This window comes from Tympanuchus pallidicinctus, unplaced genomic scaffold, assembly GCF_026119805.1.
Source record: "Tympanuchus pallidicinctus isolate F22 unplaced genomic scaffold, pur_lepc_1.0 scaffold7, whole genome shotgun sequence".
Lineage (NCBI taxonomy): Eukaryota > Metazoa > Chordata > Aves > Galliformes > Phasianidae > Tympanuchus > Tympanuchus pallidicinctus.
The window spans coordinates 17468016-17484438 of NW_026294791.1; the positions used below are offsets into that span (position 1 = coordinate 17468016).

The 16423-nt window shown below is 39.9% G+C and overlaps 2 protein-coding genes across 8 annotated transcripts in view; one reads left to right on the plus strand and one right to left on the minus strand.

Annotated features, from left to right (window-relative positions):
* The window catches only part of PLPPR5 (phospholipid phosphatase related 5), a 165129-nt gene that overhangs the window by 81816 nt on the left and 66890 nt on the right, over positions 1-16423 (minus strand). The window contains exon 3 of one of the 7 annotated variants that reach the window (XM_052665585.1): positions 954-1004. The exons of 5 other annotated variants lie outside the window; for them this stretch is intronic. The gene's annotated coding sequence lies outside the window, so the exon portion shown is untranslated. Of the gene's footprint in view, positions 1-953; positions 1005-7055; positions 7221-16423 lie in introns of those variants that run through there. One more of the 7 variants, XM_052665586.1, reaches the window with a different exon arrangement.
* PLPPR4 (phospholipid phosphatase related 4) overlaps positions 14559-16423 on the plus strand; it is a 29214-nt gene continuing 27349 nt past the window's right edge. The window contains exon 1 of the mRNA XM_052665547.1: positions 14559-14727. Coding sequence (XP_052521507.1) covers positions 14650-14727 — 78 coding nt within the window. The 5' untranslated portion in view covers positions 14559-14649. The remainder of the gene's footprint in view (positions 14728-16423) is intronic.

The window sequence follows — 16423 nt, forward strand, 5'->3', positions numbered from 1 at the left end:
TTCCTAAATACCATTAGTGTCCGCAGACTCTAAGTATAGCCTGAAAACAGGATCATTCTGGGGGCAAGGTCATCAAGTGAAGATGTGAAGAGAAAGCATTTCTTTTAGTCATCTCAGTGAAACATCACCATTTCATAAAGATGACTTAATGTAATTATTCAAAGAAGCAAAGCCAAAAGACACAGGTACACAAGCTTCATTTTGCTTCTCTGGAGCCATTTAGCCATGCAAGTTATTCCACCGTTGAGCAAGACCAGCTGAGAACCAAAATAAGATATACTGAGCAGAGGCTACAGCTAAGCATTGACCAATGCTTCCACATATACCCTGCTGGGCATTTGGGCAGAAGTGTTTGGGTTTTACTCCCATCAATAACTGTCAGAAATCTGCAGAAGGGAAACAGCACAGGGGGCAATTCAATATAACTTGAAGGGATTGATGTTACCAGCTATGAGTAAGACTCATCTGCAGCACATGAATTACAAATGAGATTTCACTAGAAAAAACAATCCAGCATGACTTTACCTCTCAGGGTGAAGCACTCAAGGTTGGAAGCGAGGTTCCTGTTTTTCAACTGTTCTTACAGGGAAACTACTGAGGGGAGTGATGTTGTCCTAAGAAGTTTAGTACTTAGAGTTTCCCAATGAGGACATTGAGTAGGTTATTTGAAGGAACTGGAAGAGAGCAAGACTGAGGAAGAGCTATGAAGACCTTTAGTTTTCCCATTTAGTGCAAATTTAATGCATGCCACATTATATTAGATATAGCAGAAATCCACACGTTTCTGCTCTGTACATTACTGCAGGTCTCCCTTCTACTAGATTAACTAGCAGCAAATCACACTACAAAAAAAAAAAAAAAAAAGTTCTTTCACTCTTTCTATAGAGTAAGCTACAAATTTCAGATTTTGTGGTAGCAGGAGTGACCTGAAAACGTACATAATTTACACCTACAGAGACATGTGGAGATTATTCTCTCTTCTGTTCCTAGAGTCCATAGAGCTCCTACAGAAAAAAAAAAAAAAAAAAAAGAATATTACACTTAACCTTCAAGCTTATCTTCAAGAATATGTATTTTTGCCTTACTGAACATGCCAGAAATATATACATACCTAAGAGCACTTTTTTTTTTTTTAACAGTTCATAACTTCTTTCATAGAGCAGTAGTAAAAATAATCCATATTTCTCCCTTGCAGTGATGTATCTACTCAAAAAGTCATTCCTTTGTGTCCTTAAAAAAGTGCCACTGCATTGAAAAATTACTTGCCATAGAGAACACGTATTTGAAGGCACAATCTCAGGTCCTCCATATCCTGGGGATCTTTCTATATAATATGGATACTCTGGTGACAAGGAAGGAGCAAACAACTGCCATATTGCTGTTGCATGACAGTTGAATTGGAAGAGTTTAAATGGAGTAAGGGATGAAGCTCTTAACACATTTGATTCTAAAAATTCTACTAGAGGATCACCATAATACCTCTGGGAAGAAGACTCTGTCTACAATCAATGATTACAGAGAGGAAAGTTTCATATTTGTTATATGTTCCAATATCTTAACAAGTTCCTGAAAGATCCTAAATCCCATCAACCCTGTTAAAAAAAACTTGTGATCAGAATATTTAAAGATCAGAATTACAGCAATGTCAAGGTAATCTTTAACGATCTCACAGAAATTAATTTAATTACCTTCATGTCATCAAAAAGGACATTGTAAAAAGTACAAAGTTCAGCACAGAGAGCTTGTTAAAAATCAAAAAACAACACATTACAGGACAAAGTTAATGGAACAAAAAGCAAACATCTCCTGCACTTTGCCATTGTCACCTTCCCACTTTTAGAAGAGTTTTGTGATGCTTTTTAATCAGATTTTTCTGAGTTTCAGAAATAGTCCTTCAGTGCTCTTGGCAAGAATTACACAAACAAGTGGCAAAACTGAGGAGGCACTGGAGAAACAAACTGACTGCACACAAAGAATTCTCAGATGTACAAATCAAGCACACTAAAGAAATCAACATTTTCTGTAATCTGTGTAGAGATGTTGCTTCCTAAAACAAATTGTGAAAACACTCTAGACAAGAATAACCATTATGTAGTTGAAAATACCCATAAAACAAATACTGTTTTAAACAAGAAGAGGCAAATGTTGACTCTTTGTTGCTGTCAACGTCTATCACCACATCTTTGATGCTCTACACTAGATATCCATTACATTTATTTGAAATGAAAGGTTAGGTCAACAGAGTGAAAAAAAGAGCACTCAAGTATCAGTTCCAAATGTTGATAGCAATGCAGAGAAGTGCATTTTAAATGAATTTTCACCAATACTTGAAAATAATCAAATTAGATGGTATGAACCAGATAAGAAGCATATCTTCATATCTGAGAACTCTAGCTAGGCGAGCAATTAGGAAAGCAGGACACTGGTATTCTGTCTGTAATTTCATCTCCTCGTAGAAACTGCATGTTCTTCCTGCTAAACACTGCAACGACGTATTTCTTTCTACTAGGTTCCTTTTCTTCAGCTAAAGTTGTGCCTGACCCACCCACAATTCTGACTACAGCACCTTTAGTCTTCTATCCTGGATTCTATCAGCAGGTCATAGATCAACAGATACCTTCCCACAGTGGAGTTACTAGGATCAGAGAAACAAGAAGCTTTCTGGTTACGCCTGCACTCAGTTCCTTGAAAAGCTGAGAGCAAAGGAGTGGAGGGGGTAAAAGTCTGAAGGGCAGAACAGGACAGGACACAGTGAGCTAGGCAGCCTACCTTGACAGCTTGCAGCACCACTTCTGCCTGCAGAAATGGAAACTGGCATCACAATCACCAGTAAACACTGCTGCAGTTAATATTCAGAGTAGTAAAATGAAAACAGACACAAGTAAAAGAAAGGTGTCATATTGCTCCTCTCTTCAGGGTTTGATCACTTGATTTCTGCTTACTGTCTCAATTAGCAAATTACCCTAAGAAAGGCTTATTGGCTGGCAACATCCAGGAGAAAGTATAACAAGGAAAAGGAGCACTATATAGAAAGGCGTAGGGAGTTTGGAAACAGACATGGTGAAAGTAAACAATAGGGGGTGAGATTAAAATAGAAAACCAGAAGAGCTGGATGAGAGAAAAGGATAAAAAAAGGATGACAGGAAAGGAAGCAGAATTATGCAGGGGAGAGTGAACAAGGCACGAAGATAGAAGAAAAGAAAGAAAGAGTGTAGAAGACAGTAATAGAACTGGGACAATGAAATAGCAAGAAAAAAAAAATAGGGAAATGATAGGGAAGAGAGATGAACAGAAAACATATAAGCATATAAAGAGCATTAAAATAAAAGGAAAACAAAGTGTGTCGTAAGAAAAGGACCCACATTATAGTGATACTTGCTTCCAAGTCATCACATCCTTTTTAATTACCTTCTTCAAACTTACGAATCTTCTATCTATATCCCAAGACAAATCAATATTCAGTGGTTCAGCAACCAATCCATTAGCAAATTAATGTATCCACTTAGAGCTCTGTGAAGTTGCTAATACTTTCTATCCTCTTAACAGTGGTCATAATCTTGACACCGCAATGATTAAAAGTGTACGTATTTAACCTGGTTTAATTATGATGATAGGTGCAGCCACTGCTTTTAATTTTGCTTTCGCATCATAAATAAACTTGCTGATCATACCTAAGAGTCACGAACAATTTCCATCTGGTATCTGAGATGGTGACATGTTCATCTGCATATTCATCAAGTGGTATCCATGTAAACAAGAAAGCTTTGCTGATTACTTACCTTACTTCTTCTGTAACGAAATCCTTAACCCTTAGCATCTTCTAACAGCAGGTCTGACTACCTGAACTTCAACAGGAACAAAGGGAAATATTCCCACACCCTTAACTAATTGCCATTAATTAAAGGTAAAATTTCTCATAAAATGCTAATCCTTTCTGCAGCCAAAGGGTTGTGTTAGATGCAGAAAAAAATTGGAAATAAATTACTACCATTATAGAGTTGAATGAGCTCATTTAAAGAACAGTAAAAATACTAACCAGTAATAAAAATATCACCTCCATCATACATTTTCCCACTTTTTAAGCATGCAATTTGTCATTGGTCACAGTTCCCTATTTATCATTATAATTTGTATCTGGAAAGCATTGTACAAGGGCAGGAAGGCAAATAATAGTATTGAAAAACCCATGAAAATTACATTCTACCAAACAAGAGCTGATATTGATGTTCTGTTGTCAGAGCCTCCAAAATCTCAAACAAATGCCTCAGTCAACATATACGAACTGTTGGGGGCAGGGAAGATGAAGCAAGTTTCACAATTGTGTATTCAGATTAATTTGGAATTAAGAAAATACTGTTAAGGGTTTTGTTTCTTTTAAAATCCAATAGTTTGTCTTTTAATTTTAGGTAGATTAAATATATAAACAGTTATATTTTAGTGAAATATAGGGGTCATGCTGAAAATTGGGCAGGATGATATTCATTGGTCCATACAAGAAAAAGAGTTTTTAAATAATTTCTGATATCTAATTAAGTTGTGGATTAATTTGAGGTCCCAGTAATTTAAATGCTGTGGGATTTTTAAAGTAATATTCCACAGAAGGAATGGCTTGCTTTCAATAGATTCACAAGTGCTTGGGTTAAATAAGTTGTGAAGCTCAATAACACTTTTTAACAAAGCAAATCTCTAGCAGTTTCCTGAACCTACAGTATTCTGCAGCATCAGGTCAGTCACTTTTCCTTGCTTCATGGTCAGATGACAGCTTACTTGGATAGTTTTTCCATGGAAGCCATTTTCTTATTTTCTTCCATATTATTCTAAAGGAGCATCTATCTTCTCGTAGATCTCAGCATATAATTCATCAAGGTTCTTCTCAGGTTGAAACTCCTTGGGAACAGCTGCTGAATCTTCCTGGGCTGCACAGCATTCCCTCTCCCAAAGCAATTTAGATGGTCTACCCCAAGCATCTTCTTGTCTTTCCAGAAAGAACAGAACAGAGCATCAACAGAACCTGCCTTTGATCCTTCCACAGAGACAACATTCACAACCCAATGAAATTATGCTGGCCCCATGTATTTAAAGTAGGCGTTATGTTTGGTATATACATCTACAAAAGTGATGAGAAAGACTAATTTCCCTCAAATTACACGAGCAAAGCAAGCAGATAAGGAAGCATAGTTCTCTGATCATACAGAAGCTATCAGGAAGTCAGATCTCAGTCTAGAAACACGTCAGTAGGTGGAGGAGCATTCTGCAGCTGTATGTATGGCAGCAGGAGAACTCTACCAACTAACCCACAGGACAGAGGAGCAGGCAGAAGCTATGGCTGTTAGAGTACTTCTATTATTTAGCATTGCTGAGTTCTTCCACAGGAAACTACCACAGGCAGCAAAGAAGAAGTGCACTTCAATCTACCTCACATTAGATAACATTTGCACCATAAACTTCTCAGATTATACATGTAGACATTTTCTTTTTAGTCTGTGTCAAATTCAGGAATGACTGTTTAAGGATAGCCCAATGCTATACAGACAAATGTGAAACTAAAAGTATTTGTTTAGTCATCAGATATGGCTAATCTCCTGCTCATCTCTGGTTCTTTTTTATCTCACTGTTGATGTTTAGAGGAGCAGCTATTCAGGACAAAAAACTACTTGCCAAGTCACGGAGTAAACTGCACATAGTGCAAGCAAATATACAGCCTGCACTTCTGCTTTACCCTGTTGCTAAACTACTTTATGTTTCCCACATATTCTACAAAATCAACAAGCTATCACAGGACAGGCAGATGGAAACTGAGGTTGAGACCATCAGCAATACCTGCTTACTCTCAAATGCCACCTGAAAAAAAAAAAAAAGGCAGATTTGTGTAGGAACATATTAGAACGAGGACTGAACTTCGACGCAGAGCTTAAAAGTTAGACATTGTATGTGGTTACATAAACATGCTCCCAAGCACACAAATACATCTATTTATCACAGCAGTCTACTTACTTAAATGAACTACTCATCAGTAATTGAGTGTTTTTTAAAACATGTTTTGAATGAGTACAATCATAAAAATCACAACCTATTAAACTTCCAAGCACATATTGCACAGGCACACCTATAAGCAGAACATGGTCCACATCACTCAAGTAACAAGCAAACGTCCCCATTTTCTGTGCAAGTTGCACCTAATAATTAACATCCCTAGAAACTCAGTGAAAAAGTCACAGTGGCTTGAATGCATTTAAGATATTCCAGTCAGAGAAAATGAAGAATTGCATTAAGAGAAAAACAAAAATCCACAAAAACAAACAAACAAAAAAAAAACCAAAACAAACAAAAAAAAACCCCACTATCTTACATGATGGATACCTTCTCATTACTGTTGTCACCATTACTTAAAATAATCTCCCTTCAGTTATTAGGCTAATACATTTAGTCTGTATCTTATTATACTATGCTCTTAGCTTTTGGCACAGGAAGAAACAGAAATTAGACCTAGTGGTAGAAGATACTAGCAAGATTCAGAAGATGCCAGGTGTCATAGCCATTTTGGATAAAGTGTAATAGAACAGCTTACAAAATACAATCCCATCACTGTGCTATAGAAACGTGTGTTTTCTACTTCAGGATCTTTTAAGATAGTTGCGTTTCATACCAGCAGAAAGTAAGTTTCATAACTATGTATTATAAATATATAAAATATATTCCTATTCTCCAAACAAAGAACCATAAACAGAACTCTTCTGTCAGTATCACTGAACCCAAATTGGACTTTAATTACCTTAACTATTCCAGGTATATCTGACCGAATAAGCTACTCCAGCAAAGTTAAGGTCTTCTAAAGACCAGACACATTTCATTTTTCCAGTTACAAAAGTAGTTTACGAATAAAAATACTAAATCATGAGGTGCTTACTTACTATGAGTAATGCTATAATGCAACAGTAAGTATAATGCAACTATAATGCAACAGTAAGAGTAGCAAGTTTCTAGGCTACAGTAAGTGAGGACTTGTTCAAATGTAAAAGCTGTGGGTACAGAAACAAAGGAAAGAAGCCTCTTACCTTCAAAAGACTTCAGGTGTACAGGAATCTCCAGCAAGATAGCCTCACCTCCACTGCTAACCCTTAAATGAGGTCAGGGAAGCTGTGGATCCTGGCTCCAACCCTTCCAGTCACTCAGGGGCATTACATGCACCTGAGCATCCCTGGGTTGGCCCTGCCTTCTTACCAGGTGCTCAATCACTGCTTCAAGCTGTGACTTAGAATTTCTGCTACACCATGATAAGCTAAATCAGTATTTTAGATTAATAATATAATAAACCTGAGCCTGAACACAAATTATCAGAATTCTCTGCTCAGCTGGGATGGAAAGCAAGTATTTTGTATTTGTAACAAATACAAAGCCTTTCACTTTCAGCTGACTTTAGCAGGCTGAGAATAATTGCTATATTGCAGAAAATTCCACTTCAGTCATTATAAACAATATTTTTTACCATAATTATTGTAAATAATTCACTATTTCCACTGAAATCACTCTTGATGTGAGAATCAAAAAACAAAAAAAAAAACCAGCATACATAATACATTCTTATGTGTTTCCCTACATAAGTATAATTCTACAAGAGCAGTTTTATACACAGAAGCAGAGAGCAAATATTGCCCACAGATTTGTTCAGGTCAATAAAAGGAAATTTTGAACACAAATGAAATCCCAAAGCCAAATTCCTGAATTCATATTATGTCCTCTTTAATCTGTTTCACAATAACAACGTAAGGCAGATATTGTTCAGAATAACTGTTTCAGAACCACTGCATTTAAACTTTGAATAATTTTGAATGCCTATCAACCACTCCACATTGTGTCCTATACATAAGTTATTCTTTACTTCAACGCTAATATAAACTAATTATTAACTGCTGATATTTTGGTGACTACATACAGCTTCCCTTTTTTTAAGGCACTGTCTGTTGCTTTTTCCCTAGAATTATTGAAATAACAGAGCAGAAGATTATTTGAATAACAGGTAAACAGAAAAAAGAAGAGCTCAATTATATTATTTCAGAAACCAAGATATCAGCAACCAGTGGTAATGCAGGCAATCTTGACTTCATTTTGAAAAACACATTCCTTTCATTTTCAAAGGCAGGAGCAGCTGCGTTAGAAAAATCAAAGTGGCATAAAAAACAAGGTTACAGAGTTTGGAACCACAGGTGCATATGTGCATAACACCCCTACTCAGGACTTGTGCTCTGAGCTCCAGCAATATCCTTACCTGAGAAGCTCAGAAGCTTCTACTCTCTCATCACTCTACTCATCACACAGGAAAAAACAAACAAACAAACAAATAAAAAAACCACACTTTGAGGTAGAATAGAAAGAATATTTATCTGGCTGTATTCAGCTTTTATTCATCAATAATGTAGAGGAACTGGAGCGTATCCAAATAACTACATGCACTACTAAGGGTCACAGGACTACACACACTGCACATGGGCAATGTTATTGACCTCAACATTGAGCAAGTGCACATTCCTAGGAAGCACTGCAACTGCTGAATGCGTGCAGACAGGCAGCAGAATATACGTACAGTAGATTCCGGCAAACGACAACAATTGCAATTTGCAGCTTCTCCTGACATTGAAAAAAGATTGAGCACTGCAGTGTTAACTGTTGAGCCAAATGTCTTTCTGCCTGACCTTCATATTCTGCACTAGGAACTACCCAGAGTACCATAGCATGTCTAAGATGTGTACCTATCAGGCATTACGCTGCTCAGCAGGCACAACTGCTAGACAAAATTTCACATCAACTGCAAAATCCTCGGTTATTTTCACTAATAGCTTTTGTACAGCACTATCTATGTGTAACATTTATTAATAATGAGTTTTTCTACTGCCTGATGTAAATTTTTTTTCATGGCAAATGTCATGCACAGTTTTAAAAATATACGCATTTCATCATTTTCCTTTCTTTATTAGTTCAGTGATAGTTTTCTGGTGCCATATGCTATAAACAGTCAATGTTAACACATACTGACTGTTATTATAAAACTGCAGCCATTTTCAGCTGACATTTTCACTCCAATATCGCTTTGCATCTAAGCCTTAAGATTCCATACATGCATAAAAACATTTTTATAGCAAGCATACAGATACGATAAGTTTTTTAAGACATTCTTTTAATAACTAACAGTGAAAATGAGTGATTAATGGTGCAGGAAAAGAGTTTTCTTCAGTTCTGAGGCCACCTGATTTATGCCCTTGACAACCAACAGCACTGTAATTACAGGCTTTCAAAATAATTGATGCTCTCATTGGAAAATTAATGTTGGACTTCAATATTACAAAGATTTAAAAAAAAATGTCTCTTGTGAACTTGAAACATCTAAGAACACTCTTGAAATAAATATTTTAGTATTTTAGATACTTTTCCTGTTACCTCCTATGAATAAGTCACCATCTTGCTTTTATCACTGAATGTTAAATTTCTTTCATAAAGCCATGCACACGATTTGTCTTGTTCACAGAATTTGAAGCTTACATTTTTTCATTAAAATCTCCTGTAATATTGTATTAATGCATGCTAATTTAAGAAAAACATTTTTGAGAGGGATGATATTTAAATCAGAAAACCACAACGGAGTTTGAGAAATGGCAAACTAAGGTCATATACAAACATGCAGTAATCAGGACAGGCCAGATTAACATCAGCAGGTGACTGTAGCAGTACTCCTCCAAACGTCAGATGTATATCAGCACTTTTCTGACACGGTGTTTGACACAAACTTCAGGGCAAAGAGGAATCCTGCTAGACCTCTGCCTTTCCATTTAAACCAACTTGTGCTATGGCTAATTACATGGCTGCAGTTTTCCACTTGATCTCTGCCTCAGCTCGTGCAGCAAATGGCTGATGTTTAATTAGCTGGTTAGAAGCAACTCACCCAGAGTCAGGCAAAACATATGTGGCAGAAAGCCCCTGCAGAAATACAGGTTTGTAATTCGTTGATACATACTTGAAGTTGCATGTAAAAGCCAACGGTACTCCAGAAGCAATCTGGGATTTTCACATTCTGAGATGTATGCAGGTAGCCAAGTATGAGCTAATATTAGCATCAGAATAAAAGCTTATCAGGCATGTCGTACATAAACTCATTTTACCATATTCCGCATCAGCCACGCAAATTGCAGCTTCACTAAAAGCCACATAACTGCTCACTGCTAAACCTGACACAAAGGGGAACCGTTCATACAAACCACAGTCTGGCATTATGCTTTCACAGACATACAGCTTCCAAACCAAAACAGGCCCAACGCCAAAAAGCACAGGCACATATGTCTGCAAAAACACTCTATAGGTGTGTTCCTAGATGGTATTTAAAGCCACAGATTCATAAGAATGATCCCATCATGACTCATACAAAAATGCAAAATTCCTTTTCTAGACCAAACACTGCAGCGTAAAAAGCAGCAGAGAAGACAGGAATCATTCAGTCATATGCTCTTTAAAGCTGTGACCTATATCTAGTAGTCAAAGAAAAGACTTCAGAAAATAGAGCTTTACAGCAACAGGAGATTATTAGGCATGGTAGAGAAACAATTGCTTGACGCAATTACAAATTCAAATAGGAATTTAGCTCTTCCATCTGCACTGTGGATCTTTTGTATGTTCTAAACATGTTCCACTATGGATCTCCCTGTACTGTCAGAGACTTATTCAAGAGTGCTCTGCACTGCACACACAGCAGTTACAGGTGGGTCAGAAATTTTGCTTAATATGGAAAAAATCAGGAAAGAAGAATCTTGAATCTACTAAAACTCAGTGCTAATAAATAAAGGGATGTCCTTGTTGTCATTCAGCTTGATTTTTCCCATTTATCAGGTGCATCTGCAGGATCCCTTGATAGGATGCTAGAAAAGATGTTGCTTTGTGGTCTGACAGGGGTTTTGTCTTGGGAGCCACCAATTTGTTTCCTCCAAATATCAGACTATATCAAAGCAGCTGCACCAAAGCTTAGAAAGCCTGTCCATGAAATAATTTTAAAAACTTCTACGGCACAACCACAACAACTCTTTAAATGTATGACTGTAAAATAACTAATATCTCTCACTTGCACAGGGCAGACTTACTTATGGAGTATCATGTGAATTCAGTACTCAAAGCAAATTCCCCTGACCAGAAGTTTTCCTGAGGGATTGAGGGGAAAAATATATATATATATATATATATGTGTGTGTGTGTGTCTGTGTGTATATATACAAATATACACATGCACTCCTGCATTTCTGAATTCAGTTGTGTCAAGCAAAGCAGAACAGCAAAGACCAGTTCCCATATGCCACTTTTTCTCCAGAAGAGGATTACTGTTTTAATACGAGCCCATATCATCTATTCCATGCTTAGCGGGGAAAAAAAAAAAAAAAAAAAAAGAAGCAAAAAAAGCAAAAACAAAAGCAAGTAATCCATCCCTACAACATGAAAGTGTAACCCTGGTCCATGCCCTAGAAACGACCTTTGAACAGGAAAATTGAGGGGCAGCCAGAGGAAAGGAGGTTTCAACGACTACCAAGCAACAGTAACTGCAGCTGCAGCCTCTGGCCAAACTTCTGCTTTCTACAAACCACTCAGTGCCATTGTCTGATCAGTGGATCTGCAGAGCCATGGATCTGCTGGCTCTCTACCCATTCCATTTCTTTCTTTAAATTATTTCATCCTGCATCTGCAAGGGTATTTATCCAGTGATATAGCACAGGTTCCTGTTTATGCAGTGTGCTTTCTTTCCCCAAGGAAGTAGTGACGCTACAGTCACTGCCTGTGCCCAATGCTAACCAAAGCCTAGGAATAGACAAACTTTGGTTCAGAAGGAAATAAGTAGGATAAAGAGATGATGAGCTGCGGTTGAGTTCTCTACAGTGCACCTTTGCCAACACACCAGGCTATGCTGGAAAGTCATTTCATATCATGTTTCTAACAACTGTCATGCTTGCTCGCTGCCTGAGAACTACAAGGAACAGTTCTTTCTTCACTTAAAGAAGGTCCATCAATAATACTCCTTTAACAGGACGATGGTTTTGCAAGGAGAATTTTTACAAATCAGCTTGAAATCACAAGAGGCACTCACTGACAGCCAAGTTTTCCTTATGTTGGAGCAAGAATCAATTTCTCATCTTAAAATTTTATTCCAGATGAGTCAGAAGAGGCTTACGCTCCAGATCTTTGCATTTTATCTTCTAGTTCCCTGTCTTCTTTGGTACTTAAAATTCTTCCAGGAACTCAGTTGGTCTTGCTGAAGCAAAGCATGAGCAGTTTTATGCTTTAAAACAAACAAACAAACAAACAAAACCCGAAAAAACAGTTTTCTGCTTTATGCCCACATATTTCCATGACATTTTCTTGTTACAAAGATTGCTCGAAGGTGGGTAAAAAGCCATCAGCATTAATACAGATACTGTACTTATGACCATCCTCCACATAGATAGTATGCATAAGTCATGCATCATCATACTTCCTTCTAAGACTATCTTGACTGAGATAAACAGGAAGCATTTTCTGAATCTTTTTACTACCAATACTTTTTACTTTGTGAAACCACACAGCTGAGATAGTCTTTAACACAGCGGCATACCCTTGGCCACTGCTGACTACCTACTTCCTCCACCATACAGCCACCTTCTTTAGGAACACATACGCATATTATTGCCTACAGTTGCTTCACTTCTGCCAAATCATACACAGCCTCCTCTTAACTCCCTCAACCAGTACATTTATAACACAGTGAGATACAAAACCAAAGAATTAACACAAATCTTCCTGCTCTTACAGCATTCACACGCCTCGTACCACACACCTATTTATAGCAAAAATTTGCGAAATAGAGGCTGGCTCCCTGTGTTTTACTGTACCTATCACAGTTAGACTCTTAATTAGCCTTTAGTTACTACAATAACAACATAATTAACAACAGCTTTTGTAAGCTTCTAGAATTAAATAACCATGTGAGATCTCAGTTCATTCTACCGCAAAGCACTCTGTCTTTCTTATTCTTCCAGAGTGAAGCAATCCACACAGTAAACAAAATACTCACCAGTAATTTTTGATAGATTGCACTCATGACTTCCAAGCCAAACTCCTGAACAAGTGAGGCTGATACATTAAGTGCAACTCTAAGTGGCTAATCAGTCATTAACTACTACAGCAACTGGGAAACAACAATTTGACATTAGCAAAATCTTGCTGAACTTTTGCTGTTTTATGTGAAGTAAGCCAACAGCAAGGCCAACAAAAAGTTTTCAACTTAAAGGCTAGAATACTAATTGATAAGAACCAAAACCAGACACCCACACACATTGCCCAGAATGATGTCCTGCAATTTGCCTGATAGCCAAACACATACCTCCTCTGCTCCTGGAATCCCTCCTGGTACCTCCTCTGCCCAGAGTCCCCAGTGCCTCCTCTTCTCCAGTCACCATAAGCCCCTGGTACCTCTGAGGCCAGAGAAGCCCAGAACTCCAGGCTGACAGAGCTAGGACAAGATCACACATTGGCATGGCAACCTGTTGGAGCTCTGAAGAGTCTTTTTCAATTACCTGCAGTCAGATTGTGGATTTGCTTTTCACAATTTACTGCAGGCATGAAGAGTGACAACTGCATTTTTACTTTTAACATCTGGTGGAACTTTCTTTGTCTGAGGGGCTGCTAGAAAAAAGAAGGGACTGGTGGAATCTTCACTTCCTCTGCCACAGCATGCTGGCTACAGCACTAAGGTCCATTTGGAGACAGAACAAGGCAGCACATTATTTCCCATACTCCCCAAAGCAAGAGGGACAGGAAATGAAACAGGACCTTTTGAGTCACACTTCTTTCATTGAATGGTAAAGCTAAGTGCCACAGCACAAGCCTACACGTACAAGATGAGCTCTGCACACATCATTAATGTGCTGTAGTGGAATGACAAGGCTACCTCATTCACAGAAGTCTGCAGGCCATATCCAGGATACCTCTCACTGACATCACCAGAAGTTCACCCGACAAAAGGCTGCAAGCTTTGATCCATAGATAGGATCTCAAAGTACCACACTTCACCATGGAAACAATTGTTCAGGTTAACTCCATTCCTTTTAAGGCTGCAGCGGGAATTGCACCACGTACTCCATGCATTAGAGAAGCCACACGCTCGGTTTTGCCCTTCGGTCCCATCCCCACGTCCCCTGACGGGCACAAGGGCCGGGTGAGGTGCCATCAGCGTGCCGAGCTCACGCAGAGCGCATCCGCACGAGAACGTCGGCCGTATAGGAACGCTGTTCCCAGAGCCATCCCACTGCTGTTTCCCAAAGACCGAAGCTCCAGTTTCACCCTGGATCAGCCTCGTGCACCCCCACGCCCGCCGGGATCCCGCGCAGGTGTCTCAGTCCCGCACCGCCCATCTGCCGCTCTCCCGCCGGCTGCAGCCAGAGCTCCCCTGGCTCTGCAGGGGGCTTCCCCTCCCTCGCGGCCGCCCGAGAACCCCGCAGCGAAGCAGTTAAGCGGCCGGGCCCCCGCCGCTCCTGACGTCAGCCCGGCGCGGGGACGCGCTGGCGGCGGCGGGCGGAGGAGACCGCGGCGGGCGGCTGCCAGCGGCCGGGGAGCGCTGCCGCGGGGCCGCCCGCAGCGCCCGCCAGCATGTCCGCCAAGGAGCGGCCGAAGGGCAAAGTGACCAAGGACAGCGTCACCCTCCTGCCCTGCTTCTACTTCGTGGAGGTGAGTGGTCGCTCGGCGCCTCGGGACCGGCCGTGGCTCCGCGCTGGGATGGCTCCGAGTGCGGGGCTGGCGGCGGTGAGAGGAGGGCACCGCGGGGCGCTCCGCCGTGCAGCGCCGCTCACCGCGAGCGGAGGGAGCGCGGCTCAGCGCTGTTCCCGCAACGCGGGGTGCGGCATCCTCACGCCGCGCTTTGCCCTTCCCGCAATCAGCGGCGAAGCCCACCGCAAAGAGCTGGCTTTCTTTAGAGGGAATTATTTCTCAGAGTTGCTGGGACTCGAAAAGGATACTTAAGCAAATGGTGCCGTGTACCCAGGGACCTCTCGAGAGGAAGACATGTTTCTAGAAGAGCTTCTAGGTGAACGCCACTTGTGTTTCTCTGGCAGAATAAAAATCACATTTGGAAAGAAATGCTCAGGAAAATGGAAATGTTCTTAATGTGATGATCAGTGGCGTCTTTCTGTCAACCCTTGGATTACGTGCTATCTCTAACAGAGCTAAAAATGCACGGACTAGAATGGAATGAGGTTCTGTGCACATCTTAAAGAGCAAAACCTGCTATGGCTGCTCAGCTGGTAGCAGGTGCAGTTGCAGAGGCACTCTGCTCCGTGCATCGCTTGCAGGCATTATGCTGCCTGGCGTACAGCCGGGTAGGTGCTGCTAGAAGATCACAGGTAGGCATGGGCTAAGCTTAGGGAGAAAAAACAGTTTACGGATTGAGCACAGTGTTTCAGATGACCTCATTAATAGGAAGGCGACTGAGGCACGGTGAGGCATCATGTAATATCTCAGGGCAAGATGGTAAAAAATTTAATGGTAAAATATGGTATAAGAATTAATTATAACTGGTAGGTTAAATAAAGATATGAACACATATACAGTACATAATGTATGAAATATAAAAACAATAAAATATAAAATTTTTAAAAATGGAGGAAATACAGAGAAAGTATTACTTTAAGGTACATATGAAGGGCTTTGGAGGTTCTCTGGAAGGTAAAGAAGATAAATACCAGAAGGAGTTTCAAATAACACAGGCATCTCTACCCCCTTCCCTCCCTGAGCACCTAGACGTGACTGGGAGATAACCCAAAGTAAACAGCACCCACTGGAAAGCTTTGCACAGGCTCCTCATATGCAAGCATCATGCATACCCTATCACTGTACTAGGCCTGCTCAAGGAATACTCTTTGATGAAAGGAGTTTGCTGTGTCATACAACTTACATTAGCTTTGTATAGGAGGGAGAACTGAAAATAGGAAAAGTTCCTACAAAGTCAGGGGGCATCCTAACTCTGTGCCATCCTTGTTGCTCAGGGAATCCAAAAGGGTGAGAAATTACTAGACTTCATCTTGGGAATGACGGTGATACAATGTAGGCACAATGTAGAGATTCTGGAAGACACAACAGAACCACACAGTTTGGTGGGCTGTGCTTTGGCCTGCAGCAAGACAAGATGAATTACAGAGCATGAATTACAAAATGTGTCCCTGCTGCTCACAAGAGTTGCCTTCTATAATATTAATCCCATACTTGCAGTTCCCCTAGAAGCTCCCTGTAGCTGTTACAAGGAATAATGCAAATGATCCTGCAAGAAGTGCAGAAGTTAGACTGAGCTCTTTGTACTGTTCCCACAAGAAGCAGATGAGTTCTCCATTCTATGTTCTAAAAATCTTCAACAGGTCACCTACAGTTAGAA